The sequence below is a fragment of the Pelophylax lessonae genome (genome assembly GCF_965119305.1).
Source record: "Pelophylax lessonae genome assembly, chromosome: 3".
In the NCBI taxonomy this organism is placed as follows: Eukaryota; Metazoa; Chordata; class Amphibia; order Anura; family Ranidae; genus Pelophylax; species Pelophylax lessonae.
The window spans coordinates 667,184,258-667,210,104 of record NC_138770.1 but is presented as its reverse complement, the minus strand read 5'-3'; the positions used below and the strand labels follow the sequence as shown (position 1 = coordinate 667,210,104).

Genomic DNA, 25,847 nt, shown 5'->3' with positions numbered 1-25,847 from the left:
AGAATCATTCGGAAGATCCAAGAGACTGTTTTTTTCTTTTTACAGACCAATGTGCAGCGTAAAATTATTTCTACTGTTTTGTATTTTTAGATATTGTGCAGCAGTTTCCTTCCAGCCCCAAGAGACAGACAGCTCAGAAAACTCATCACCAAAGGCTGGGCAGAAAAGGTGATCATTTAACCCCCTCCCCACCTCTAATTTCTATAATCAGTGCATTCAGTATTTATTTGAATATTTGATAAGAAAGGATTCTCTGCTGTAGTTAAAATGCAGGAAAACAAGATGAAGGAACAGTTACAAGAAGGAATACTATAACACTAATAATAATAATATTATTTATGTATTATTGTTATTACTATTATTATTTATTTGTTGTTAAAAATGTATTATTATTATTATTATTATTATTATTATTATTATTATTATTATTTTTATTTTAATATTAATAATAAACAAGATGCAGGAACAGTTACAAGAAGGAATACGTTTTCTCTTTTTTTTGTAGGTATTAAAAATTACAATATTTAAAGAATTATTATTAAAATAATAATAATTTATCATTATTTTGTTGTTAATTTTTTTTTTTTTATTAATATTATTATTACTAATTGTAATTAAACAAGATGCAGGAACAGTTACAAGAAGGAATATGTTTCATACATTTTCAGTAGGTTTTTGAAATTCTAATAATTAAATAATTTTTAATAAAATAATGTTAATTTATCATTATTATTATGTTGTTAATATTTTATTATCATTATTATTAATAAACAAAATGCAGGAACAGTTACAAGAAGGAATACTATAATAATAATAATAATCATAATCATAATAATAAATCATAACAATTTATTATTGTTATTATTATTTGTTTTTGTTGTTAAAATGTTATAATATTAATAACATTTTAACAAAAACAAATATGAATAATAATAATAATTATAAATACTAATATTATTAATAATAAAATTATTATTATTACTATTATTAATAATAATAAAAATAATAATGATAGTAATAAACAAGAATCAGAAACAGTTACAAGAAGGAATACGTTTTCTTTTGTTTTTTTTTTTCTAAGTTTTTAAAATTACAACATTTAAATTATTATTATTATTATTATCAAAATAACATTAATAATGTATCATTGTTATTTTGTTAGTATTTTATTATTATTATTACTATTATTATTATAATTAAACATGAGGCAGTAACAATTATAAGAATGAATACGTTTTCCTTTTATTTTTTTGTAGGTTTTTGAAATTCTAATAATTAAATAATGTATTTATTATTGTTACTATTATCATTATTATTATTGTGTTGTGGTTTAAGAGCCGGTTCACACTGGGGCGACTTCAAAGCCGCCCCACTCTGAGGCCGCCCCCTGCAGCGCGACTTCAGCATGGCTTGCAAACTACGTGTTTAATAGAAGTCAATGCAAGCCGCTCTGAAGTCGCCCCCAAGTAGTGCAGGAAACTTGAGTCGCTCTAATTAGAACGGTTCCATTGCACTGAATGGAGCGCGACTTGTCAAGCGACTAAGTTGCCTGACAAGTCACCCCAGTGTGAACCGGCTCAAAATGTTATTATTATTATTATTTATTATTAATAATAATAATAATAACACTAATAATAATAATAAACAAGATGCAGAAACAGTTACAAGAAAGAATAGGGTTTCTTTTATTTTTTTGTAGGTTTTTAAAATTACAATATTTAAATAGATACTATGAAAATAATAATATTAATTTAGCATTATTTTGTTGTTCATATTTTATTCATATTTTTTTCTATTATTATTATTAATATTTAACAAGATGCAGGAGCAGTTACAAAATGGAATACATTTTCATTTATTTTTTTGTAGGTTTTTTGAAATTCAAATAATTATTAAGAAAATAATAATAATAATTTTTTATTATTTTGTTAATATTTTATCACCATTAATATTAATAAACAAGATACAGAAACAGTTACAAGAAGGAATACCATAATAATAATAATAATAATAATAATAATTTATCAATAATAATAATAACAATAATAAGATCCAGAAATAGTTACAAGAAGGAATACCTTTTATTTTTTATTTTTTGTAGGTTTTTTAAAGTTACAATATTTAAATAATTTGAAAGTAATAATAATTTATCATTATTATTTTGTTGTTAATATTTTATTATTATTATTATTATTACTAACATTATTACAATTAAACCAGATACAGGAACAGGAATACATTTTCATTTAATTGTTGTAGGTTTTTGAAATTCTAATAAATAATTATTAAGAAAATAATAATTTATTGCAATTATTTACAGTTAGAAGTAGGAAATACGTTTTCATTTAATTGTTGTAGGTTTTTGAAATTCTAATAATTAAATAATTATTAAGAAAATAATAACAATTTATTGTTATTATTTACAGTTACAAGAAGGAATACGTTTTCATTTAATTGTTGTACGTTTTTGAAATTCTAATAATTAAATATTAAGAAAATAATAATAATTTATTGTTATTTACAGTTACAAGAAGGAATAAGTTTCCATTTAATTGTTGTAGGTTTTTGAAATTCGAATAATTAAATAATTATTAAGAAAAGAATAATAATTTATTGTTATTATTTACAGTTACAAGAAGGAATATGTTTTCATTTAATTGTTGTAGGTTTTTGAAATTCTAATAATTAAAGAGGTTGTAAACTCGTATAAATTTTTTTTTTTTTTTTACACCCTGCAAAAGAAAGACATAATGAGCTAGTATGCATCGCATATTAGCTCATTATGCAATACTTACCTCAGAACGAGCCCCCGCCGTGCCGCTCACTCACCTCTATGACGGGCGACATGTCTAGTCGCCCGTCTTCCGGGATCGCGGCATCCGGCCATCTGATTGGCCGGAGCCGCGGTGACGTCACTCCCGCGCACGCGCGCGGGAGCCGACAGTCACGGCACGGGGCTCTGAAGGAACGGCACGATCGGCCGTTCCTTCAGAGCGCATGCGCCAGTGACGTCACTGGCGACATGTAAGGTAAATATCTCCTAAACGGTACATGTTTAGGAGATATTTACAGTACCTATAGGTAAGCCTTATCATAGGCTTGCCTATAGGTACAAGTTGTAGAGGAGGGTTTACTTCCTCTTTAAATAATTATTAAAAAAATAATAATAATTAAGGCTACGTTCACATCTTGGCGTTGCTATTACAGGCGTTTTTATGGGCGTTTCTTCAGGCGTTTTTACAGGCGTTTTTTGTGCAAGCGTTTTTAGATTGAATACTGTAGAGACCAATGGAAAACGCCTGTAATCTGCCCAAAAAGAAGCTCATGTACTTTTTTGAGCGTTGGGCGTTTTGCTCACAGCGTCAAAACGCTCAGATGTGAACAAGGGCCATTGAAATTAATAGGATTTGTCTTGTTGAGCGTTTTGAGAGCTGATCCTAGAGCAGAAAACCTCCCCCAAAACCTCCCAAAACGCCTACATGTGAACGAAGCCTTAATTATTATTATTATTTTGTTGTTTTATATTTTATGCTCATTATTATTAATAAACAAGACGCAGGAACAGTTACAAGAAGGAATACAGTAACCTGGTCCTTTTGTCACCAGAACGGGTGTCCCCATTGGAAGATTTCCTCTCTCATCCTGTTCCCATGACAACTCAAAAATATTGGATTGAGAAGTAGCGCAACTCGCGCATGCGCAGTGCGTACCCAGCTGTGAAGCCGCAAACTGTCACAGCCGGGTGCCCACATCAGTGATGCCGGCGCCGCAGAGCAGAGAGGGAGAAGACGGCGCATCGCTGGATCGTTGGACAGGTGAGTGTGTGTTTAGGCTGGAACTCCACTTTAAGCTGGATACACATTATACACCTTTTTGTTAGATTTCCTTTAAATTTACCTTCAACTATGTAGTGCAAGGGTCTGCCTGATTGCATACAAATTAAAAGTGTTTGGGTAAAACTAATGGAAAAAATCTAAAGATAATTGTATAGTGTGTATCCAGCTTTAAGCTAGATGACTGTCTAACATGAGGGGGATTAAAAGCTGCCACAGCTGGATGGACCCTTACCTTGATCCCCCCGGGGGGCAAGACTGACAGGGACTGAGGTACTCACTATGGTTTGCCGAAACCAGGCAAACCCCGTTCTCTGGGAGGACTGCCGAAACAGCCCGCCCCAAGTACTAGGTGGGGATCCCCCATAGGGAGACCCCATGAGAGAGGGCGAACTAAGCCAGAAGGCCATATCCACCCCCTCCCAAGACTTTCAAGGTAGGCCCGAGGACCCACACCCTACTCATCGAGAAAAATGTGAGATAGGAAAGTGACAAAACTACATAGAAAAAACACACAGCACACAAGAGTGGGGAAAGGGAAGTGGAGAAGGTGCTTGGTGTCAAGGTACGAAACCTTGACAGGCCCATCGGCCAGGAATAAAAAATTCCTCTGGTCCTGGCCAAAAGGCCCGTCCATAGAGGCAGGTGCGAAAAAAAGTGTGTGTGGTGCAGTGACCAAGGTGCCAAAAACTCAAGGTGAGCTCCCCCACCAGTGAGAATTATGGCACCCCAGGGGCACATACACCACGTTCTTTTGGTCCCGGCCTTTGGCCAGACCAGTGCAGCCCCATCCCTACCAGGAGGCGTCAGAACTTAGACGGCTTAGAGAGAGCCTGCCTTCAACTGGGGACAAGCCTTTTGCAAGGCCAGATTCAACCCAGGAGGAAAGGCCCTCCCACCACCATCACCATTCCTTACCAATTACATCCAGGAGCAGTACTAACCGGTCTCCAAGACACACCGGCTTTCTCGCTCCCTTCAAACTGATAAGAACAGATCCCATTCAAACCAGGAGGCAATGGACCCTTCCAGCATTCTTTGACAGGACTTACTCCCGGCCCCAGTTACGCCCAGGCGTTTCGGTTCCTTCAGTCCCTGCCGATACTAACCTTCCTGGTCCATACCAACTGATAAGAACAGATACTACGCTTGATCTTAGCCAAAAGGCCGAGAAGCGTTGAGTCCATTACTCTTACCAAACCAGCACCTGATGCCCTGATAAAGGAGAAACGAAGCTTCCACAACATCTTGGCTTGCCACCTTTATGATGTCCTTCCCTGTGTTTAGTCCCACCTATCTGTAGATCCTCCCTGCTTCTTCCATGTCCCCTCAGCCAGTGTTAGTTATTTGCAGAGACATTGTCTTCTTACGCTTCGTGCCGGTTCACATATACAATGCATTGCGAAAGTATTCGGCCCCCTTGAACTTTTCGACCTTTTGCCACATTTCAGGCTTCAAACATAAAGATATAAAACTGTAATTTTTTTTGAAGAATTAACAACAAGTGGGACACAATCATGAAGTGGAACGAAATTTATTGGATATTTTAAACTTTTTTAACAAATAAAAAACTGGAAAATTGGGCATGCAAAATTATTCAGCCCCCTTAAGTTAATACTTTGTAGCGCCACCTTTTGCTGCGATTACAGCTGTAAGTCGCTTGGGGTATGTCTCTATCAGTTTTGCACATCGAGAGACTGACATTTTTGCCCATTCCTCCTTGCAAAACAACTCAAGCTCAGTGAGGTTGGATGGAGAGCGTTTGTGAACAGCAGTTTTCAGTTCTTTCCACAGATTCTCGATTGGATTAAGGTCTGGACTTTGACTTGGCCATTCTAAAACCTGGATATGTTTATTTGTGAACCATTCCATTGTAGATTTTGCTTTATGTTTTGGATCATTGTCTTGTTGGAAGACAAATCTCCGTCCCAGTCTCAGGTCTTTTGCAGACTCCATCAGGTTTTCTTCCAGAATGGTCCTGTATTTGGCTCCATCCATCTTCCCATCAATTTTAACCATCTTCCCTGTCCCTGCTGAAGAAAAGCAGGCCCAAACCATGATGCTGCCACCACCATGTTTGACAGTGGGGATGGTGTGTTCAGGGTGATGAGCTGTGTTGCTTTTACGCCAAACATAACATAAGGTGGCGCTACAAAGTATTAACTTAAGGGGGCTGAATAATTTTGCATGCCCAATTTTTCAGTTTTTTATTTGTTAAAAAAGTTTGAAATATCCAATAAATTTCGTTCCACTTCATGATTGTGTCCCACTTGTTGATTCTTCAAAAAAATTACAGTTTTATATCTTTATGTTTGAAGCCTGAAATGTGGCAAAAGGTCGAAGAGTTCAAGGGGGCCGAATACTTTCGCAATGCACTGTATGTGATGTCAGACATCGCATGTGATTCGGGGCCCACTGCTCCGTTCACATATGAATGTTTTGTTGCCTGAAGCAAAACGCCCGAAGCTCAAAAAAGTACACGAGCTTCTTTTTTTGGCAGATTACAAGCGTTTTTGTTAGATGTCAATGCTTGCCTCCAAACACCTGCAAAAAACGCCTAAAAAAAAAGCCAGAAATACACCTCAAAAGAACGCCTGAAAAACGCCCGAAAAAACGCCTGAAAATGATACGCTCAGGTGTGAATGGAGCCTTAATATCTGAAGAGTTAAGCTGCCTGTGGATAGTGCCAACTCAGCAGGTGATCATAAAGTCCAGACAGACTACCTAAATAGGTATTTCAGTGCATAAAGCGGCATATAAAACAGAACATGAGGAAATAATAACTTTTGGATTCCAAAACCTGTGGTGCCACGCTCTCATTTTTTTCCCGATACTCTCCAGCAATATTTCCGCTCAATGCAAAACCAAAAAAGAAAAAGAGAAAACAGTTTTGTTCAGACATACTAAGAGTGACCAAGCAGTGTGTCCTTGCTATAACAATATATTAACCACTTAAGCCCCGGAAGATTTTACCCCCTTCCTGACCAGGGCCTATTTTGCGATTCGGCACTGCGTGACTTTAATGGACAATTGCGTGGTCATGCGACGCTGTACCTAAACGAATTTGATGTCCTTTTTTTTCCCACAACCAGAGCTTTCTTTTGGTGGTATTTGATCACCTGTGCGATTTTTTGATCATGCGCTATAATCAAAAAAAGAGCATCAATTTTGCAAAAATAACAATATTTTTCAAATTTTTTTATATGAAATTCCCCCCAAAAAAATGTAAAAATCTAAATTTTTTAACATTTTAGGCAAATTTGTTTTATGCTACATTATTTTTGGTAAAAAAAATCGCAAAAAGCGTATTTTGATTGGTTTGCGCAAAAGTTATTGTCATTTTGTTGTTTTTTTTTTTTTGTCATTTTTGTTGTTTTTTTTTTAACGCGTAATGGCGGCGATCTGCGATTTTTTTTTTTGCGGGACTGCGACATTGCGGCAGACAGATCGGACCCTTGACTGACATTTTTGACACTTTTGGGGTTACCAGTGACATTACTACAGTAATCAGTGCTATACATATGCACTGTTACTGTAAAATGACACTGGCAGTGAAGGGGTTAACTTTTTTTGAGAGGGAGGGGTTGTGTGTCCCCCTAGGGGCGTGCTTTCTACTGTGATTGGCTGTGGCTTGATGTGTAGGAACAGTGATCAGCGGTCCTACATAGTAGAACCGTGTGATCTCTGTTCTTACACAGGGGAGAATGACAGGCGGCTTGTTTACATCAGCCGCCTGTCTTTCTCCCGCTCTAACGGACGATCGCGAGTGCCCGGCGGACATCGGGTCCGCCGGGCACACGCGCGGGGGGGGGGGGTCCGTGACTGCGTGGGAGCGGGAGCGCGCCCGCTCCCCAGAGCCTCACGGGCTAGTGACGTACCCATACGTCACTTTGCCGGTGAGGGGCTGACCGCCACAGTATATGTACTTGCGGCAGTCAGCAAGTGGTTAAACAAGGCCTGAAAAAGAAGACAATGTCCAGTATAATTCCCAGAGGGAGCGAGGAGTTGGTGCATCGGCTTATGGTGTCTTTCTTTCTTACACGATGAACAAAATTCCCCTTGAGGTGGGACTTTGAAGGCGCTAGGTACTAAATAATGTGAATAAAAAAAAATTGTATTTAAGTTAGCATAAAAACACCAATGATATATGGACATGGTTGTACATGGAATGCATATACATATTGCACCAATAATAGGCGAAAAAGGATTGAAGTCCCCCACCCAACGCGTTTCGGGGCTTTCACAGCTCCCTCAGAGGTGTGGTTGGCATCAACCTTATAGATTCCATTGGTGTATACAGCAGTACAGCATATAATAAATCAACCTTTTCCCTTTCTCATTCATGCAGGGCAGGTAAAGAGAGCCAGCAATGGGCAGGAAACTCCGAAGACACAAAGAAGAAGGTCAGGAGACGGAAAGACTCTCTGAGGGTGGCCAAGGTCTTCCCTGTATTTCCTGGCCAGCTGCCGTCGGAGCCCGATACCCTGCTAGAGATAATACAGAACAGAACAGTGTACAAGGTGTACAGGAAAGTCGTACAAGAAACAGAGGATCCCCAGACCTTGAGGGCTCTGGAGGTACTTCATGCTTTACAGAGTGACAAAAGCGACCGAAAAGTGGTGGGATTGGTACAGAAGGTTCTGGACCTGGACCTTTTTCACTTCCCACATCTGCAGGGGCTAAAGAAACGTTTAACCCATGAGCTCTCCAAGGGCAAGATTAGCAATTTGTCCATAAAAGAAGTAACATTGTTTCTCAGCTCGCTGTTGGATCCGTCCTTCCATAACTTCTGGAGTGAGATGACTGGCCGGTTAAAAGACTATGGTGTGGAACAGTCGGGAGATGAAAGGTGGGCAAGACTGGAGCCGATTCTCCAAGTTCTCACCAGCAAGATGGTCCTGAAGCGTCTTCATGGTCGGAAGAACAACGTAGGCCACCAGGCACAGATGCAGCCAACCATAGAGGATATAAGTGCCTTCAAACGGGCTCTTCAGCTTGCCGGCGAGGGTTGGCCAACTCCCGAAGTGTTGCATTTCTTGAGATATCTTCAGACGCATGGCCCTGAAGAGAGACTGCCGCTACTTGAGAATAACTTACTCTGCTGCCTGGAGGTACAGAAATTCAAGAATGCCCACCATGCCATGCCAGATCGTGGTCTCCTGAGGAGGAAAGTGCAGGTGGTCAGGGAGAGATTTCTCGTACCAGATGGAAATTCTGCCCTGCAGGTAGGTGGCCCTAAGTGTTATTAGCTTGGTAGGGCTGAGTCATCCCCCAGCTTCTACCAAACTCTGAAATATCAATTTTGGTTAGACCACCCCTTTGTACTTAACCACTTTACCGCCGGAGGATTTTGCTGTCTTACGTCCAGGCCACATTTTGCGATTCGGCACTGTGCGACTTTAACTGAAAATTGCGCGGTCATGCAACGCTGTACCCAAACAAAATTTACGTCCTTTTTTTCCCACAAACAGAGATTTCTTTTGGTGGTATTTGATCACCTGTGCGATTTTTACTTTTTGCGCTATAAACAAAAAAAGAGCGTAAATTTTAAAAATAAAAATATTTTTCACATTTTTTTATATGAAATTCCCCCCCCCCCCCCCCCAAAATGTAAAAATCAAATTTTTTTAAATTTTTGGACAATTTGTTTTCTGCTACCTATGTTTGGTAAAAAAAATCACAATAAGCGTATTTTGATTGGTTTGCGCAAAAGTTATTGCGTTTACTAACGAAGGGAAAGATTTCTGTCATTTTTTTTTTTTTTTTTAACGAGTAATGGCGGCGATCTGCGATTTTTTTTTTTTTTTTGCGGGACTGTGACATTGCGGCGGACATATCAGACCCTTGACTGACATTTTTGACACTTTTGGGGGTACCAGTGACATTACTACAGTAATCAGTGCTATACATATGCACTGTTACTGTAAAAATGACACTGGCAGGGAAGGGGTTAATTTTATTGGAGAGGCAGGGGTTAATGTATGCCTGGTGCTTACTAACGTGTGTGGGGGGAGGTGACTGAGTGACACAAGGACAGATCGCAGGTTCAGCTATGCTGAACCCTGCAATCTGACCCTGCCTGTCACTTAGGAGATCCGCCCGCTTTGTTTACACAAGCGGGCGGATCTCCAGACTCAATTCCCCGACGATCGGAGAAGAGCGGCGGTGATCACCGCTGCTCCTCCCCTGGCCCGACTCCCGCTGTGACTGAATACAGTGGGAGCGAGCCCCCGGCGGCGCGCGCACGCCGCCCACGAGGGGAGGAGTCCAGCGACGTAGGTCTACGTCGCTGGACGGGAACGAGCCACTTTGCCGCAGTACAGTCAACGTGACCGGTCGACAAGTGGTTAAACTAATAATTCTACCTTCTATAATGCTCCTCTCTACAGACCACTTCTTCACTTCTGTAAAGCTAAAATCAAAGTTTTTTGTTCCAACACACTTTCCTGCTCCTCTCCGACACATTTGGCTCCCTACTTAGACAGCTACAGAGGTTTGATGACTAAACCCCAGTAGAGGGTGAAACACATCTAACAGAGGAGGAGGATTTAGTGCCTGGAAGTGTGTTGGAACACAAAAGTTTGATTTTTAGCTTTACAGAAGTGGTCTTCAGCTTCACGTCATGTACGCTGGAGTGTATGGGAGGAAAAGACCTTGGAGGAGTGAGCACCTGCAAGTTGGGAGGGTAACAGTGAGCCTGCACCCAGTGCTGTATCTTGGCCTAGGCCAACAAGGCCCAGGCCTAGGGCAGCACTATGCAGGGGGGCAGCAAAAAAACCTGATGGGGCTGCATTGATATGCTGCCCTGATAGGCACTGATATGTTGCACTGATGGGCACTAATAGACTGCACTGATAGCCACTGATGAGGCAGAACTGATAAGCTGCACTGATAGGGCTGCACTGATAAGGCAGCACTGATGGGCACTGATATGATGCACTGATAGACTGCACTAATGGGCACTGAGAGGCTGCACTGGTGGCCACTGATGGGGCTGTACTGATGGCCACTGAAGAGGCCACACTGATATGCTGCAATGATGAGGCTGCACTGATGGGCAGTAATGAGGCTGCACTGATGAGCACTGATAAGGCTGCACTGCTGGACACTGATGAAGCTGAACTTATGGGAACTGATGAGGCTGGTTGTGGTCTGTGGTTTACAGATGACAGGGTGGGTCATAAACAGGAAAGGATGTGGCCTTTACAGGAAGGGGTGGGTCGTATTTAAATTAGGGGTGCTCAAGTTTAGTCAGGCCTAGGGCAGCACAAAACCTAAATACACCACTGCCTGCCCCATGGCACCGTGTGTAAAGTGATACTGCTTCTCCAAATAAAGGGCCCCCTTTTTTCTTATAACCCCCAAAATGTTGTCATTGGCTATCCAATCCTAAGCATGGCGTAAGGAGTGTGCTGGGCTTCTCCATCTTTGAACTCAGTGCCTGCCCCTCCCTGCCATTGTGGATGGAAGAAGGAGACAGGGCAAGTGTCAGGTTTAGAAAAGTCAAGACCCCTGCTCAGTGTTATTTCATGTACTACTGGGCAGTAGACATGTGCAATTCGTTTCGAATTTTTGGTTATTCAGAGATTCAGGTGTGTCTGAATCTCCAAATGAAACAGTACAGATATTCGTTGAAATACGATAAAATTTGTTTTGTTTTTTTTTTTTGTTTTCCAACGAATTCCAACTTCTTAGAACGATTAGAATTTGGATCGGTCGAACAAACGATTGACTGATTCGAATTCTGTGTGAAGAAATAGCTGGTTGTTAAGCAGTGGACCGGGAAGCCAGCCGTCTGAGTCCTTAACAACTATGAGTCATCATCTGTCAGCGGGCTTCCCCACTGATAGATGAATGTAGAGATAAAGAATGCTGTTAAAAAAGAAATTAAGAATGCGGGCAATTGCTAAAAAATTTAAAAAAAAACTGCATTGGGTCCCCCGGGTCCCCCCCCCCCCAGTTAAAATGAGGACCTTTGGGTCTGGTATAGATTTTAATGAGAATCCCATGCCAAAATAAAAAAAAAACAGCTCCGAGTCCCCCCAAAATCCATACCAGACCCTTATCCGAGCATGCAGCCTGGCAGGTCAGGAAAGGAGGGGGGGCAAGCCAGCGACCCCCCTCCTGAACCATACCAGGCCACATGCCCCCAACATGTGAGGGTTGGTGCTTTAGGGCAGGGGGGCTCTGTGCCCCCCCCCAAAGCACCTTGTCCCAATGCTGTTGATGGAGACAAGGGCCTCTTCCCGACAACCCTGAGCTGTGGTTGTCGGGGTCTGCGAGTAGGGGGCTTATCGGAATCTGGGGCCCCCAGATCCTGCCTCCCCTCCCCTATATGAATGGATATCGGGTACCCATTCACCAAAAAAGTGTAAAAAAGTAAAAACCACAGGAAACTGTTTTTGACAAGTCCTTTACTAACAAAATAATCCATCGTCAATCACGACGCACGCCGACCCCAAAAAAGTAGAATAAATAAACAAAACGCTTTGCCTCCTAAGAGGCTACCCGCTGTATGCCTGCCCTTCGGCTTTGACAGTTCTTTTATAGGCAAGGGGTGGGGCTGTATATGTGCCCCTCCCCCCAGCACAGCTATACTGTATATGTGCCCCTCCCCCTAGCACAGCTATACTGTATATGTGCCCCTCTCCCTAGCACAGCTATACTGTATATGTGCCCCTCCCCCCAGCACAGCTATACTGTATATATGAAACCCCCAACACAGCTACACTGTATATGTGCCCCCCCCAGCACAGCTGTACTGTATATGTGCCCCTTCCCCCCCAACACAGCTATACTGTATATGTGCCCCCCCCAGCACAGCTATACTGTATATGTGCCCCTTCCCCCCAACACAGCTATACTGTATATGTGCCCCCCCCAGCACAGCTATACTGTATATGTGCCCCTTCCCCCCAACACAGCTACACTGTATATGTGCCCCCCCCCAGCACAGCTATACTGTATATGTGCCCCTTCCCCCCAACACAGCTATACTGTATATGTGCCCCCCCAGCACAGCTATACTGTATATGCCCCCCCAGCACAGCTATACTGTATATATGCCCCCCCAGCACATCTATACTGTATATGTGCCCCTTCCCCCCCAGCACAGCTATACTGTATATGTGCCCCCCCCCAGCACAGCTATACTGTATATGTGCCCCCCCCAGCACAGCTATACTGTATATGTGCCCCCCCCCCAGCACAGCTATACTGTATATGTGCCCCCCCCAGCACAGCTATACTGTGTATGTGCCCCCCCCCCCAGCACAGCTATACTGTATATGTGCCCCTTCCCCCCAACACAGCTACACTGTATATGTGCCCCCCCCAGCACAGCTATACTGTATATGTGCCCCTTCCCCCCAACACAGCTATACTGTATATGTGCCCCCCCCCCCCAGCACAGCTATACTGTATATGCCCCCCCAGCACAGCTATACTGTATATATGCCCCCCCAGCACATCTATACTGTATATGTGCCCCTTCCCCCCAACACAGCTATACTGTATATGTGCCCCCCCAGCACAGCTATACTGTATATGCCCCCCCAGCACAGCTATACTGTATATATGCCCCCCCAGCACATCTATACTGTATATGTGCCCCTTCCCCCCCCAGCACAGCTATACTGTATATGTGCCTCCCCCAGCACAGCTATACTGTATATGTGCCCCCCCAGCACAGCTATACTGTATATGTGCCCCCCCCCCAGCACAGCTATACTGTATATGTGCCCCCCCCCCAGCACAGCTATACTGTGTATGTGCCCCCCCCCCAGCACAGCTATACTGTATATGTGTATTGCACCTCCCCCCCCCAGCGCAGCTATACTGTATATGTGCCCCCCCCCCCCGTGTCCAGTGTGATTCATTTCTTAATTTTCCTATGAATTAGGATGTACAATGCATCCTTACTGATGAGAGAACACTGGGCAGGAACCTATGATCAGCTCCTTCCATTCTGTATACGCCCACTGACTGCACAGGAACAGTGCCCCTCCCTGGAAGTGATGTCACTAGCTTTCAGTAACCACACCCACTTGCTGCTCTTGGACTCAGCAGGAAGAGGAATTTAAGTCATGTGACAGCACTGAATACTGTAAAATAAAGGGAGAAAAACTGGGACTTTTTCATTGTGACACATAAGGCTGAACTCCGCTCACATTAATGATTGCAGGGGAGATATTAAGGTATTAGGCTGTACCTCCACTTTAAACTTGTAAACAAAAAGTGCCAAAAGAAGCCTGGTTGGCAAGTGAATAATTGTACCTTGCAATGTTTTTCTGTATTTTACTTGTCTAGGTTCCCCCGGAAATCCTGGAGGTGGCGCTGAAAAACACAGAGGTTGCCGTTCAGGCCGACCCTCCACCAATCTCCATTTTCGACCAGCTCCGCGACACGTTGTGTGACTCCTTGCTGCCGTTCTGGGCCGGATTCCGGAAAACATGGCTGATCCGCTCATCGAACAGCGCCAAGAAAGTCCCAAGTAAGTTTAACATTCCGCAAAGGAAAATTGTTCCTGGGGGGGCGGTGCTTTGTGTATTACAGCTGATGGATAGGGGAAGCGTATTACCAATCATATTCCAGTCTGTCTGTGATAACGCCATCCTTCCCTTTGCATCTTCCCATTGAGAAAGAAAAAAAAATGATGATAGGTCCTCTCTTTAGACATGTGCAATTCATTTTGGTCCAAATGTAAATTCAGATGAATTTTCTGTTATTCGGAGATTCGGATGTATCCGAATCTCTGAATGAAATAGTAACGAATATTCGGATGTATTATTATTATTATACAGGATTTATATAGCGCCAACAGTTTGCGCAGCGCTTTACAATGTGATTGAAGACAATACAGTTACAATACAATTCAATACAGGAGAAATTAGAAGGCCCTGCTCGTTAGAGCTTACAATCTCGAAGGGAGGGACAAGTGAAACAAAAGGCAATAACTGTGGGGGATGAGCTTATGGAGAAAATGGAAGTACAGTTGTTAGGTGTGGGTAGGATAGGCTTCTCTGAAGTGGAGGGGGTAGGATAGGCTTCTCTGAAGAGGAGGGTTTTCAGCAGAGGCGTAACTAGAACCTTCAGGGCTCCGGTGCAAGAAACCATAAAGGGGCCCTTCCCTTCAAGCCTGTGGCTCTTCCCACTGATCCTGGGGCCCTTTACTCTAGTTGTGGGGCCTTTTTCTTACGGTCCCGCAGTGGAACCCTTTCACAAGTTCTGCAGTGAGCCCCCTTCCTGCCATCTTGGGGCCTCCCCACGGTGGTAGAATGCCAGTGCCCGGTTGCAAGTGTGACCTTTGCGATCCTGGAAGATCACCCACTGGTGTCAGTAGTTTTTATTTTTTGGTATTTTAATTGTATTATTTTTTATCATTTTATTTTTTTACAATGTCACTGACTATGACTCTGTCCATTCAGAAAAGGAAGGAGCTGGTAAATTACATATTTACCGACCCCTTCCTGGTTCTCTATTGTGACACATCCCCTGCAGCAGTCAGCAGGAGAGGGAAGGGAGCACAGTGGGGGGGGGGGGGCAGCACAGTACAGGGGGGACCAGGGGAGCACACAGGGGCCCAGGGACAGCAGAACACAAGTGAACTGGATAGGAGGAGTGGCGGGGGCAGCATACAGAGGAACCAATCTCCTCCATTTTCCTCCTGCAGCTACAGGAAGAAAAAGGAGGACAGTGATTTCTCTACATGCTGCCTCTGCCACCCCTCCTATCCAGGTGTACAGGGGAGCCGCACAGGTCCCCTGGAGCATGGGGCCGGGTTGCAATTGCAACCCCTGTAGTTACGCCCTTGGTTTTCCGGGATCGTCTAAAAGCTAATAGAGTAGGAGATAATCAGACAAATTGGGGTAAGGAGTTCCATAGGATTGGAGAGGCTCTGGAAAAGTCCTAAAGGCGAGTATGGGAGGGGGTGTCGAGGGAGCTAGAGAGCAGGAGGTTTTAAGAGGAACGAAGAGAGCGATTAGGTTGGTATTTTGAGACTAGGCTATTGATATAGCTGGGGGCTAAATTGTGGATGGCTTTGTAAGATTTTGTTAGTATTGAATCCTTATGTATCCAAATGCACGAATTAAATAGTAACGAATAGTAACAAATTTTGTTGCAATCCGTTAAAATTCATTTTGTTAATTCATCTTCTAACAAATTCCAACTTTTCAGAAAGATTAGAGTTCGGATCCGTCGAAAAATGATCAACCGATTCATATCCAGTGTGAAGAAATTGGAAACAAAAACTGTTTCCTGTGTTTCTTACTTTTTGACACTTTTTTGATGAATATGTAGGGGTACGATGTACCCTATATTCATTCACATAGGGAGGGCCAGAATCTAGGGGCCCCCTTGTTAAAGGGGGGCATCCAGATTCTAATAAGCCCCCCACCCGCAGATCCCGACAACCACAGACCAGGGTTGTCAGAAAAAGGCCCTTGTCCCCATCAACAGATGAAATGAAACTATTATTTTCATTATATTATTTATTATATTAATTATATATATGTATTAATATATATTAATTATATATATAATATATATATGTATTATTATAATGAAAATAATAATTTAATTTATTATTATTTTAATTAGATAGATAGATAGATAGATAGATAGATAGATAGATAGATAGATAGATAGATAGATAGATAGATACACATAGACACACACACAAGTTTCTCCCACTTGATGTTTCAATCAAGTTAATGTACAATGACATGCAGTGAAGTGTGCAGTGACTGTGTTGCATAAAATGCAGAATATCTTTTTTTTTACACAAAGCATCGACAACCTACCTCATCACAATGTTATAGTGGGTATAGGCCAGGGCACACAGAAAATAAATGTGGTCTGGATGCCATTGCGTTAGGCCTGCAGTGCACCACTTACGAACCGCCTACCGTGTATTTACGTCTGTACTGTGACGTTAAATACCAGCGTTATGGCAGTAGATAGCTGCCATAACCCCGGTATTTTTTTAAAAGGTGGGTGGTCCGCTTTAGCATAAGTGTGGTCCCAGCGGCGGATTTCGAGAATCGTGATCTTCATTCTAATCCAAAAAATCGTGATTCTCAATTTTAACAGAATCGTGCAGCTCTACTACAGATATTATTAGATATCTTCATTGTTTTACAGTGTTATCAGAGTTCAGTCGATGAGCCAGGTGTTATCGGTTCCCAAGCTTGACAGATTTTCTTGATTTGATGGTAAAAAGAGAACTCTCTCAACTGGTTAGGCATCTCCATTTTTCTCTGGGATCAAAGGGGTGTTGACAGATGCCCCCTGACCAATAAAATGGAGTGTCCATGGGCTATCCTGGGTTTAGAACAATATCAGGCCCTCCCTTATGGACAGTTATATACCACTATTCATATCTTCCAATATGTACCGGTAGCATTCTTGAAACTGATAGATTATTGTTCAGCATTAAATTTCCCGTCCAGGGATACTACACACAGGGTAGCTCAGATAAACATGTCACCCAGGGAATATCTGACAGCTATCTTCCCTTCTATATGTGCTAATGTGGTCATGTATGACCTTATTTCATTCAGTACAACATTTCTCATTCAAATATATACTTATTATTAATGTCATGTTCCTGTCTATGTTTATGAATCATGTGTGAATTTTCTAAGTTTTGAACTGGGCAGAGCTCTCTGATTGCTTTTTACGATCCCCATAAGTTCTGGGCATCCTAATGGATTTGGTCATAATATTACGATAGGCCTGGACAGCAGAAACAGACATCCTGCAAGGAATCAATTAGCTGTTTACAGCTCTGCACAGGCCTAAGCGCTGGTTTCTGATGTCTCTGAGTTGAAATAACGACTATTTTGAAGTGTAAAACCTATGCATTCCATGAATTAGAGGAGGAGGGAGGGGGTACCGTAATTACTGCTGCAATGTGTAACTGCTCTGCAAGACTGTTATGGCTAACCTATAATAACTGAACAACATGGCCGCTTGCTACAGTTTTTCGTGTGTCCAGTACGGGATATCATTACAGGGAGGGGGGGTTATAGTGTGGGGTTATTTTTCAGGGGTTGGGCTTGGCCCCTTAGTTCCAGTGAAGGGAGCTCTTAAGGCGTCAGCATACCAAGACATTTTGGACAATTTCATGCTCCCAACTTTGTGGGAACAGTTTGGGGATGGCCCCTTCCTATTTCAACATTACTGCACACCAGTCTATGGATTAAGACCAGGGTGCTATAAATTTCATGTGCATGTAAAGGCAGGTGTCCCAATACTTTTGGTAATATAGTGCATGTGTGTGTATGTGTATCTATACAGACGGTGTCAGTAGAGCAGTGGACGATGTCAGTAGGGAAGAGATTGGTGTCAGTGGGGCAGTGGATGGTGTCAGTAGTTTTTATTTTTATTTATTTTTTTACAATCTTTTTTTTTTTTTTCCAAAAATTTATTTTTTTTATCATTTTTTTTACAAATTATTTAGGATCCCCCAGATTTTTCTGAAATATCAGAGGTTTAAATGGATAATCTGCGCCACACCGGGTGATTAGGGTGAGCCCAAGCACACCTAGCACACCCTGCACGCACGCCTATGTTTACCTCATTTACTAAACTCTGGAGCAACTGCACTTGCAGAGTACAACTGCACTTTGCAAGGTGCACAGTTTACTTGCCTTTAGTAAATCAACCCCTTTTTAGACTTGCTACAAATGTTGCAGTATGATTACCGGTAGAAGAATAGGAAATGCTTCCTCCTGGCTGCAGCAGACTGATGACATCACCTAAGTCTTGGCAAAAGCCACTGAATGGAGCTCAAGGTTGGCTTTTAAATAAAAGTTGGAGGTTTATGAAAAATGAAACTGTTTCTGCATATAGTTACAGTATGTCAGGAATTTATTGATGGATATGTGTAAAGTTACTGACAGGGTCCACTTTAACCACTTCAACCCTGGAAGGTTTTACCCCCTTAATGACCAGGCCATTTTTTGCGATTCGGCACTGCGTTACTTTAATGAAAAATTGCGTGCGACGCTGTACCCAAATAAAATTGATGTCCTTTTTTCCCCACAAATAGAGCTTTCTATTGATAGTATTTGATCACCTGTGCGATTTTTAGATTTTGCGCTATAAACAAAAAAAGAGCGACAATCTTGAAAAAAAAAAAACACAATATTTTTTACTTTCTGCTATAAAACATTCCCAATAAAAAAAATATAAAAAATCAAAATTTTTTATCAGTTTAGGCCAATTTGTATTCTGCTAGATATTTTTGGTAAACAAAATCCCAAAAAGCGTATTTTAATTGGTTTCGCAAAAGTTATAACGTTTACAAACTACGGGATACATTTTTGGACTTAATTAATTTTTTTGACAGCGATCAGCGATTTTTTAGCGGGACTGCGACATTGCAGCGGAGAAATCGGACCCCTAACTGACATTTATGACACTTTTTGGGAACCAGTGACATTAATACAGTAATCCGTGCTAAATAATATGCGCTGTTACTGGTTAACACTGGGGGTGATCAAAGGGGTTAATGTATGCCTAACTAAGCTTACTCACTGTGGGGGGATGGGTTCTGTGACAGGAACAGAGAGATCGGGGTGTCAACTTAGCCGAAACTCCTGATCTCTCTCTGCCTGTGTGACAGAAGACTCGCCTGCTTTGTTTACATAAGCAGGCGGGTCTTCTGTCAGTTTCTGTGAGGATCGCAGGAGGCCAGCGGCGATCTCCGCCGCTCCTCCCGCTGCCTGACTCCTGCTGTGTCTAACCACAGAGGGCGCGCGCGCGAGACTGCGTATACGAAATCACATAGATATATAGTATATCTGCGGTGGGCGGTCGGCAACTGGTTAATATGAATATCAGCTGATAAAATAATATTTTCACCCACTAATCCCAATGTTGGACATTGCAGCCTGTCTGGGGCTGGAACAGAATTCGATCTGCTTATTGGCAGTTATTAATTCTAAATCTTCTATATTAAAAAAAAAAAAAAAAAATAATATTTTCTCCAGTTTTAAAATTCTTGCATCAGTGCAATGACAGTTATCACCTCATTGAACTGACGCTGTCTCTTTCTCCAGTGCTTCGCATGCAGCAGATGCTCCGGAAACGTTTGGCATTGTTTGAGGTAGAAGAGTTACCGCTGAGAACCTTCCACCTTCCTCCCGTCCCGAACCCCCCAGAGAAAAGACCTCCATCTGTACTGACCTTCAGCTTCAGCATTACTAACGGCATCACTGTAAAGGTACGAGATCTCTGTCTGCCGGTGTGTATTAATATAATATTATATATATTATGCCTCTGATAAGAGACATGGAGGAGCTCAGCTATGAGAAAAGATTAGAGGAACTGAATTTATTGAGAAGAGGAAATTAAGGGGGGATATGATCTCCATGTATAAATACATAAGGGGGGATATGATCTCCATGTATAAATACATAAGGGGGGATATGATCACCATGTATAAATACATAAGGGGGGATATGATCACCATGTATAAATACATAAGGGGGGATATGATCTCCATGTATAAATACATAAGGGGGGATATGATCACCATGTATAAATACATAAGGGGGGATATGATCACCATGTATAAATACATAAGGGGGGATATGATCACCATGTATAAATACATAAGGGGGATATGATCTCCATGTATAAATACATAAGAGGGGATATGATCACCATGTATAAATACATAAGGGGGGATATGATCACCATGTATAAATACATAAGGGGGGATATGAGCTCCATGTATAAATACATAAGGGGGGATATGATCACCATGTATAAATACATAAGGGGGGATATGATCTCCATGTATAAATACATAAGGGGGGATATGAGCTCCATGTATAAATACATAAGGGGGGATATGATCACCATGTATAAATACATAAGGGAGGATATGATCTCCATGTATAAATACATAAGGGGTCCATATAGTGAACTTGGTGTTAAGTTATTCACTTTAAGGTCATCACAGAGGACAAGGGTTCACTCTTTACGTTTAGAGGAAAACAGATTTTGTCTCCAAATACAGAAAGGTTTCTTCACAGTAAGAGCTGTGAAAATGTGGAATAGACTCCCTCCAGAGGTGGTTCTGGCCAGCTCAGTAGATTGCTTTAAAAAAGGCCTGGATTCTTTCCTAGGTGTAAATCTGGGTACTAATATTAATAGGTAAAGTTGATCCAGGGAATATCCGATTGCCTCTCGGGAGATCAGGAAGGATTTTTTTCCCCTGCTGTAGCAAATTGGATAATGCTTTACTGGGGTTTTTCGCCTTCCTTTGGATCAACTGCAGGTATAGGATTGTGTATATGGGATTGTATGGTTGGGTTTTCTTAAGGGTCCTTTCACACAGCCGTTCCGCTGCTTAAGTCCGCTGCGGGACTTTCTTTTTTTTTTTTTTTCACGGAGCGGATGACATTTGTGTTATCCGCTCCGTGTGCCCGCATATCATCCCATCCGTTTGCGGATGATATGCGGACATAATGTAAGTCTATGGGCATTGCGGATGTCAGCGGATGACACCGCTGACATCCGATTTTCCTTCCTTTCCGTTTTTTACACGGATGAAAAAATAGGGTTCTGTTCCGTTCCAAAAAACGGAACAGAACTGAAAGGAGGAAAATCGGATGTCCGCTGACATCCGCAGTGCCATTCACTTACATTATGTCCGCAAATCATCCGCAAACGGATGGGATGATTTGCGGACACACGGAACGGCCGTGTGAAAGGACCCTTACTGTTTTTTTTTATATTGGTTGAGCCAGATGGATTTGTTTCTTTTTTCAACCTAACTATGTAACTATGTCATAGCTACAGTGCCTTGAAGAAGTATTCATACCCCTTGAAATTTTCCACATTTTGTCATGTTACAACCAAAAACATAAATGTATTTAATTGGGATTTTATGTGATAGACCGACACTAAGTGCCGGTTCACACTTCCGCGTGTGCGGCGATCGCATGTAATATCGGAGCGCACTGCTCCTTCATTACATGCGATCGGATGTGCAGTGCGAATTCAGCCATACACTTTGTATGGCTAAATTCGCACTGCACCCGCACAAAAGTCGCACATGAGGCATTTTTTCAGCCGCATCAGGATCGGATAGCACAGTGGTTCACACTTGTGCGATCCGATCCTGTGCGAACTGTCAGATCGCACTGCGATATGCGATCAAACTGGGAGTGTCATTAACATTTCATTGACACCCCCAGCGTGTCGCATATGGCAGTGTGAACTGCCAGATGTGCGTTTGCGATGCGGGAACAGGCTGCGAATTCGCAGCCTTCCCGCATCGCACAAGTGTGACCCGGCACTAAGTGGCACATAATTGTGAAGTGGAAGGAAAATGATAAATGGTTTTAAAAATTGTTTACAAATAAATAGGTGAAAAGTGTGGCGTGCATTTGTATTCAGCCCCCTTTACTCTGATACCCCTAACTAGCACCTAGTGAAACCAATTGCCTTCAGAAGTCCCCTAATTAGTAAATAGAGTCCACCTGTTTGTAATGCAATCTCAGTATAAATAGAAGAGAACCTTAGTGAACAAACAGCATCATGAAGGCCAAGGAACACCTCAGACAGGTCAGGGATAAAGTTGTGGAGAAGTTTAATGCAGGGTTACGTTATAAAAAAATATCCCAAGATTTGAACATTTAACAGAGCACTGTTCAATCCATCATCCAAAAATGCAAAGAGTATGGCACAACTGCAACCCTACCAAGACATGGCCGTCCACCTAAACTGACAGGCCGGACAAGGAGAGCATTAATCAGAGAAGCAGCCAAGAGACCTATGGTAACTCTGGAGGAGCTGCAGAGATCCACAGCTCAGGTGGGAGAATCTGTCCACAGGGCAACTATTAGCCGTGCACTCCACAAATCTGCCCTTTATGGAAGAGTGGCAAGAAGAAAGTCATTGTTGAAAAAAAGCCATAAGAAGTCCCATTTGCAGTTTGCGAGAAGCCATGTGGGTGACACAGCAAACATGTGGAAGAAGGTGCTCCAGTCAGATGAGACCATTTTGGCCTAAAAGCAAAACGCAATGTGTGGTGGAAAACTAACACTGCACATCAGCCTGAACACCATCCCCACCGTGAAACATGGTGGTGGTGATACCATGCTGTAGGGATACTTTTCTTCAGCAGGGACAGGGAAGTTGTTTTAGAGTTGATGGGAAGATGGATGGAGCCAAATACAGGGCAATCTTAAAAGAAAAAAGTCTGCAAAGTTTGGTTCCAGTAATCCATGTCCTTAGTCTGCTTTTCTTCAGCAAACTGTTGGTGGGCTTTCTTGTCCATCATCTTTAGAAGAGGCTTCCTTCTGGGACGACAGCCATGCAGACCAATTTGATGCAGTGTGCGGCGTATGGTCTGAGCACTGACAGGCTGTACATCCACCCCTTCCACCTCTGCAGCAATGCTGGCAGCATTCATACGTCTATTTCCCAAAGACAACCTCTGGATATGACGCTGAGCACGTGCACTCAACTTCTTTGGTTGACCATGGCGAGGCCTGTTCTGAGTGGAACCTGTCCTGTTGAACTGCTGTATGGTTTTGGCCACTGTGCTGCAGCTCAGTTTTAGTGTCTTGGCAATCTTCTTAAAGCCTAGGGCAGTGATGGTGAACCTTGGCACCCCAGATGTTTTGGAACTACATTTCCCATTATGCTCAGGCACTCTGCAGTGTAGTTGGGCATTATGGGAAATGTAGTTCCAAAACATCTGGGGTGCCAAGGTTGGCCATCTAGGGCCTAGGCCATCTTTATGTAGAGCAACAATTCTTTTTTTTTCAGATCCTCAGAGTTCTTTTCCATGAGGTGCCATGTTGAACTTCCAGTGACCAGTATGAGAGAGTGAGAGCGATAACACCAAATTTATCACACCTGCTCCTTATTCACACCTGAGTATCACTAACGAGTCACATGACACCGGGGAGGGAAAATGGCTAATTGGGCCCAATTTCGACATTTTTACTTAGGGGTGTACTCACTTTTGTTACCAGCGGTTTAGACATTAATGGCTGTGTGTTGAGTTAATTTGAGGGGACAGCAAATTTACACTGTTATACAAGCTGTACACTCACTACTTTACATTGTAGCAAAGTGTCATTTCTTCAGTGTTGTCGCACGATATAATATATTTACAAAAATGTGAGGGGTGTACTAACTTTTGTGAAATACTGTATATCAATGCACAGATAATGCTCCAGACATTAATAAACATTCATGTTTGCTCTGCAGGGGAAGAGTGAGGAGGGCAGAGAGTCGCAGACCCCCACCCCACCAGCCAGCAGAAAAATTTCCCAGATCGCTGTCTTGCCGCCAATAAACCGAACTTCACCGGACCCGACACCACTTAACACCAGCGAAACCACAGCCATACCGGAACTGATCTCTAGTCAATAATCTACGTTAACTTTGTATACTTTTTTTTTTTTGTAAGATTGTAAATAATTTTGGAAAATTTTACAAAATAGAGCATGTTTAAAAAAATAGAACAAGATCAATAAATGAAACACATTTTTAATGCAGAGTATTTTGTGTCTGAGGGGATAATTTGGGGGGGGGGGGGAGTTAAACACACAATAACTTTTATTTACTAAGCAAGTGGGCAGACAACGTGAAAGCAGCCCAAAGCGGATGGGTGTTATCCTCTGGCTTATAAGTAAGTATGCTCCTCAGCTACATCTAGTGATCATAAAGCGCCACTTTCCCCATCCACACATTCGACCTGCAGACAATATATTCTGAGAACATTTGGTTGTGACCCATGTGTACAGAAAGAATGTATGTGCAGTTTCGGTGGACAAACAGCTATGCATTTTTTATTCTTTTTCTAAATTCTAATTGTTATTTTCACTGCTTTGTATTTACCTGATAATTTAGTATTAAATTCAAAAACATGTAAAATAATTAGGGGTGGAATTCCAATGTATTTTCATAAAAAAGTTCTTTATCCACCTTATTTATACATTGGGGGAAATAAGTATTTGATCTCCTGCAGATTTTGTAAGTTTGCCCACTTACAAAGAAATGAAGGGTCTATATTTTTATCATAGGTGTATTTTAACCACTTCTGGACCGGAAGGATTTGCCCCCTTAACCTCCTTAGCGGTAATCCCGAGCGTGACTCGGGGTTGATTTTTCATATCAGGAGCGGTAACCCCGAGTCACGCTCGGGGTGGATTGCAGAGAGCGCAGCGGTGTTCTCTTACCTTATCCTGGCGATCCAGCGATGATCTCTCATTGCTGAGATCGCCAGCCGAGATTCCCGCCGCTCCTCCGTCCCTCCGTCGGTCTGATCACTTCCTAGTTCCGTTCCCTGCAGCAGCAATGCTGCATGGGAGCGGAACTAGGGAGGGAAATTCAAAAAAAACGTTGCACAAAACACATTTTATATTTTATATATATATATATATATATATATATATATATATATATATATATATATATATATATATATATATATATATATTGTAACAGGAAGTCAGCTAAATCTGGGAATGTAGTCACAGGAAGGAGATACATTTCCAGCTGACTTAGAAAGTCCATTAATTAATTTAGGGTGTTGGCTACAGAGCTAGCCAGCAGGAAGTTGAAAGGCCTTCAGCTGTTCAGAATGAGGAGATCAAGGCCTCTATAATTTGTCCAGAGAAAATCTATTGAGTGCTGCCTCCTGTCGCCGTGTAGGCTGGGAGAGGAGGACAGACATACGTGTACCTCCCGAAGCTGGTGGGCATGGGAGAAGGACTGCTGCCGCCTGTCGCCGTGTAGGCTGGGAGAGGGGGACAGTCGGATGTGTGCCTCCCGACAAGCTGGTGAGCATGGGAGAAGACCCCCTACAGCGATGTGAAGCTAAGGAGGGTAACCACGAGTGAAGATGTCTCAAAGGTGAGAAGACAAAGTGTTCCATGTGAAGAGTGTGAAGAGTAAAGGATCCTGTTATAAATGGACATGTGCTGTGTGAAAGAAAACAAAGGGACATGTTCAATGGACAATGTTTGTGCTGTGTGA

General features: G+C 42.2%; 1 protein-coding gene across 1 annotated transcript in view; it reads left to right on the top strand.

Moving 5' to 3' along the window:
* LOC309551283 (uncharacterized protein) overlaps positions 1 to 24,325 on the top strand; it is a 96,460-nt gene extending 72,135 nt beyond the window's left edge. The window contains exons 13-17 of the mRNA XM_082251809.1: positions 91 to 168; positions 8,182 to 9,058; positions 14,142 to 14,325; positions 19,901 to 20,064; positions 24,075 to 24,325. Coding sequence (XP_082107935.1) covers positions 91 to 168; positions 8,182 to 9,058; positions 14,142 to 14,325; positions 19,901 to 20,064; positions 24,075 to 24,239 — 1,468 coding nt within the window. The 3' untranslated portion in view covers positions 24,240 to 24,325. The remainder of the gene's footprint in view (positions 1 to 90; positions 169 to 8,181; positions 9,059 to 14,141; positions 14,326 to 19,900; positions 20,065 to 24,074) is intronic.
* The last annotated feature ends 1,522 nt before the right edge of the window (positions 24,326 to 25,847 follow it).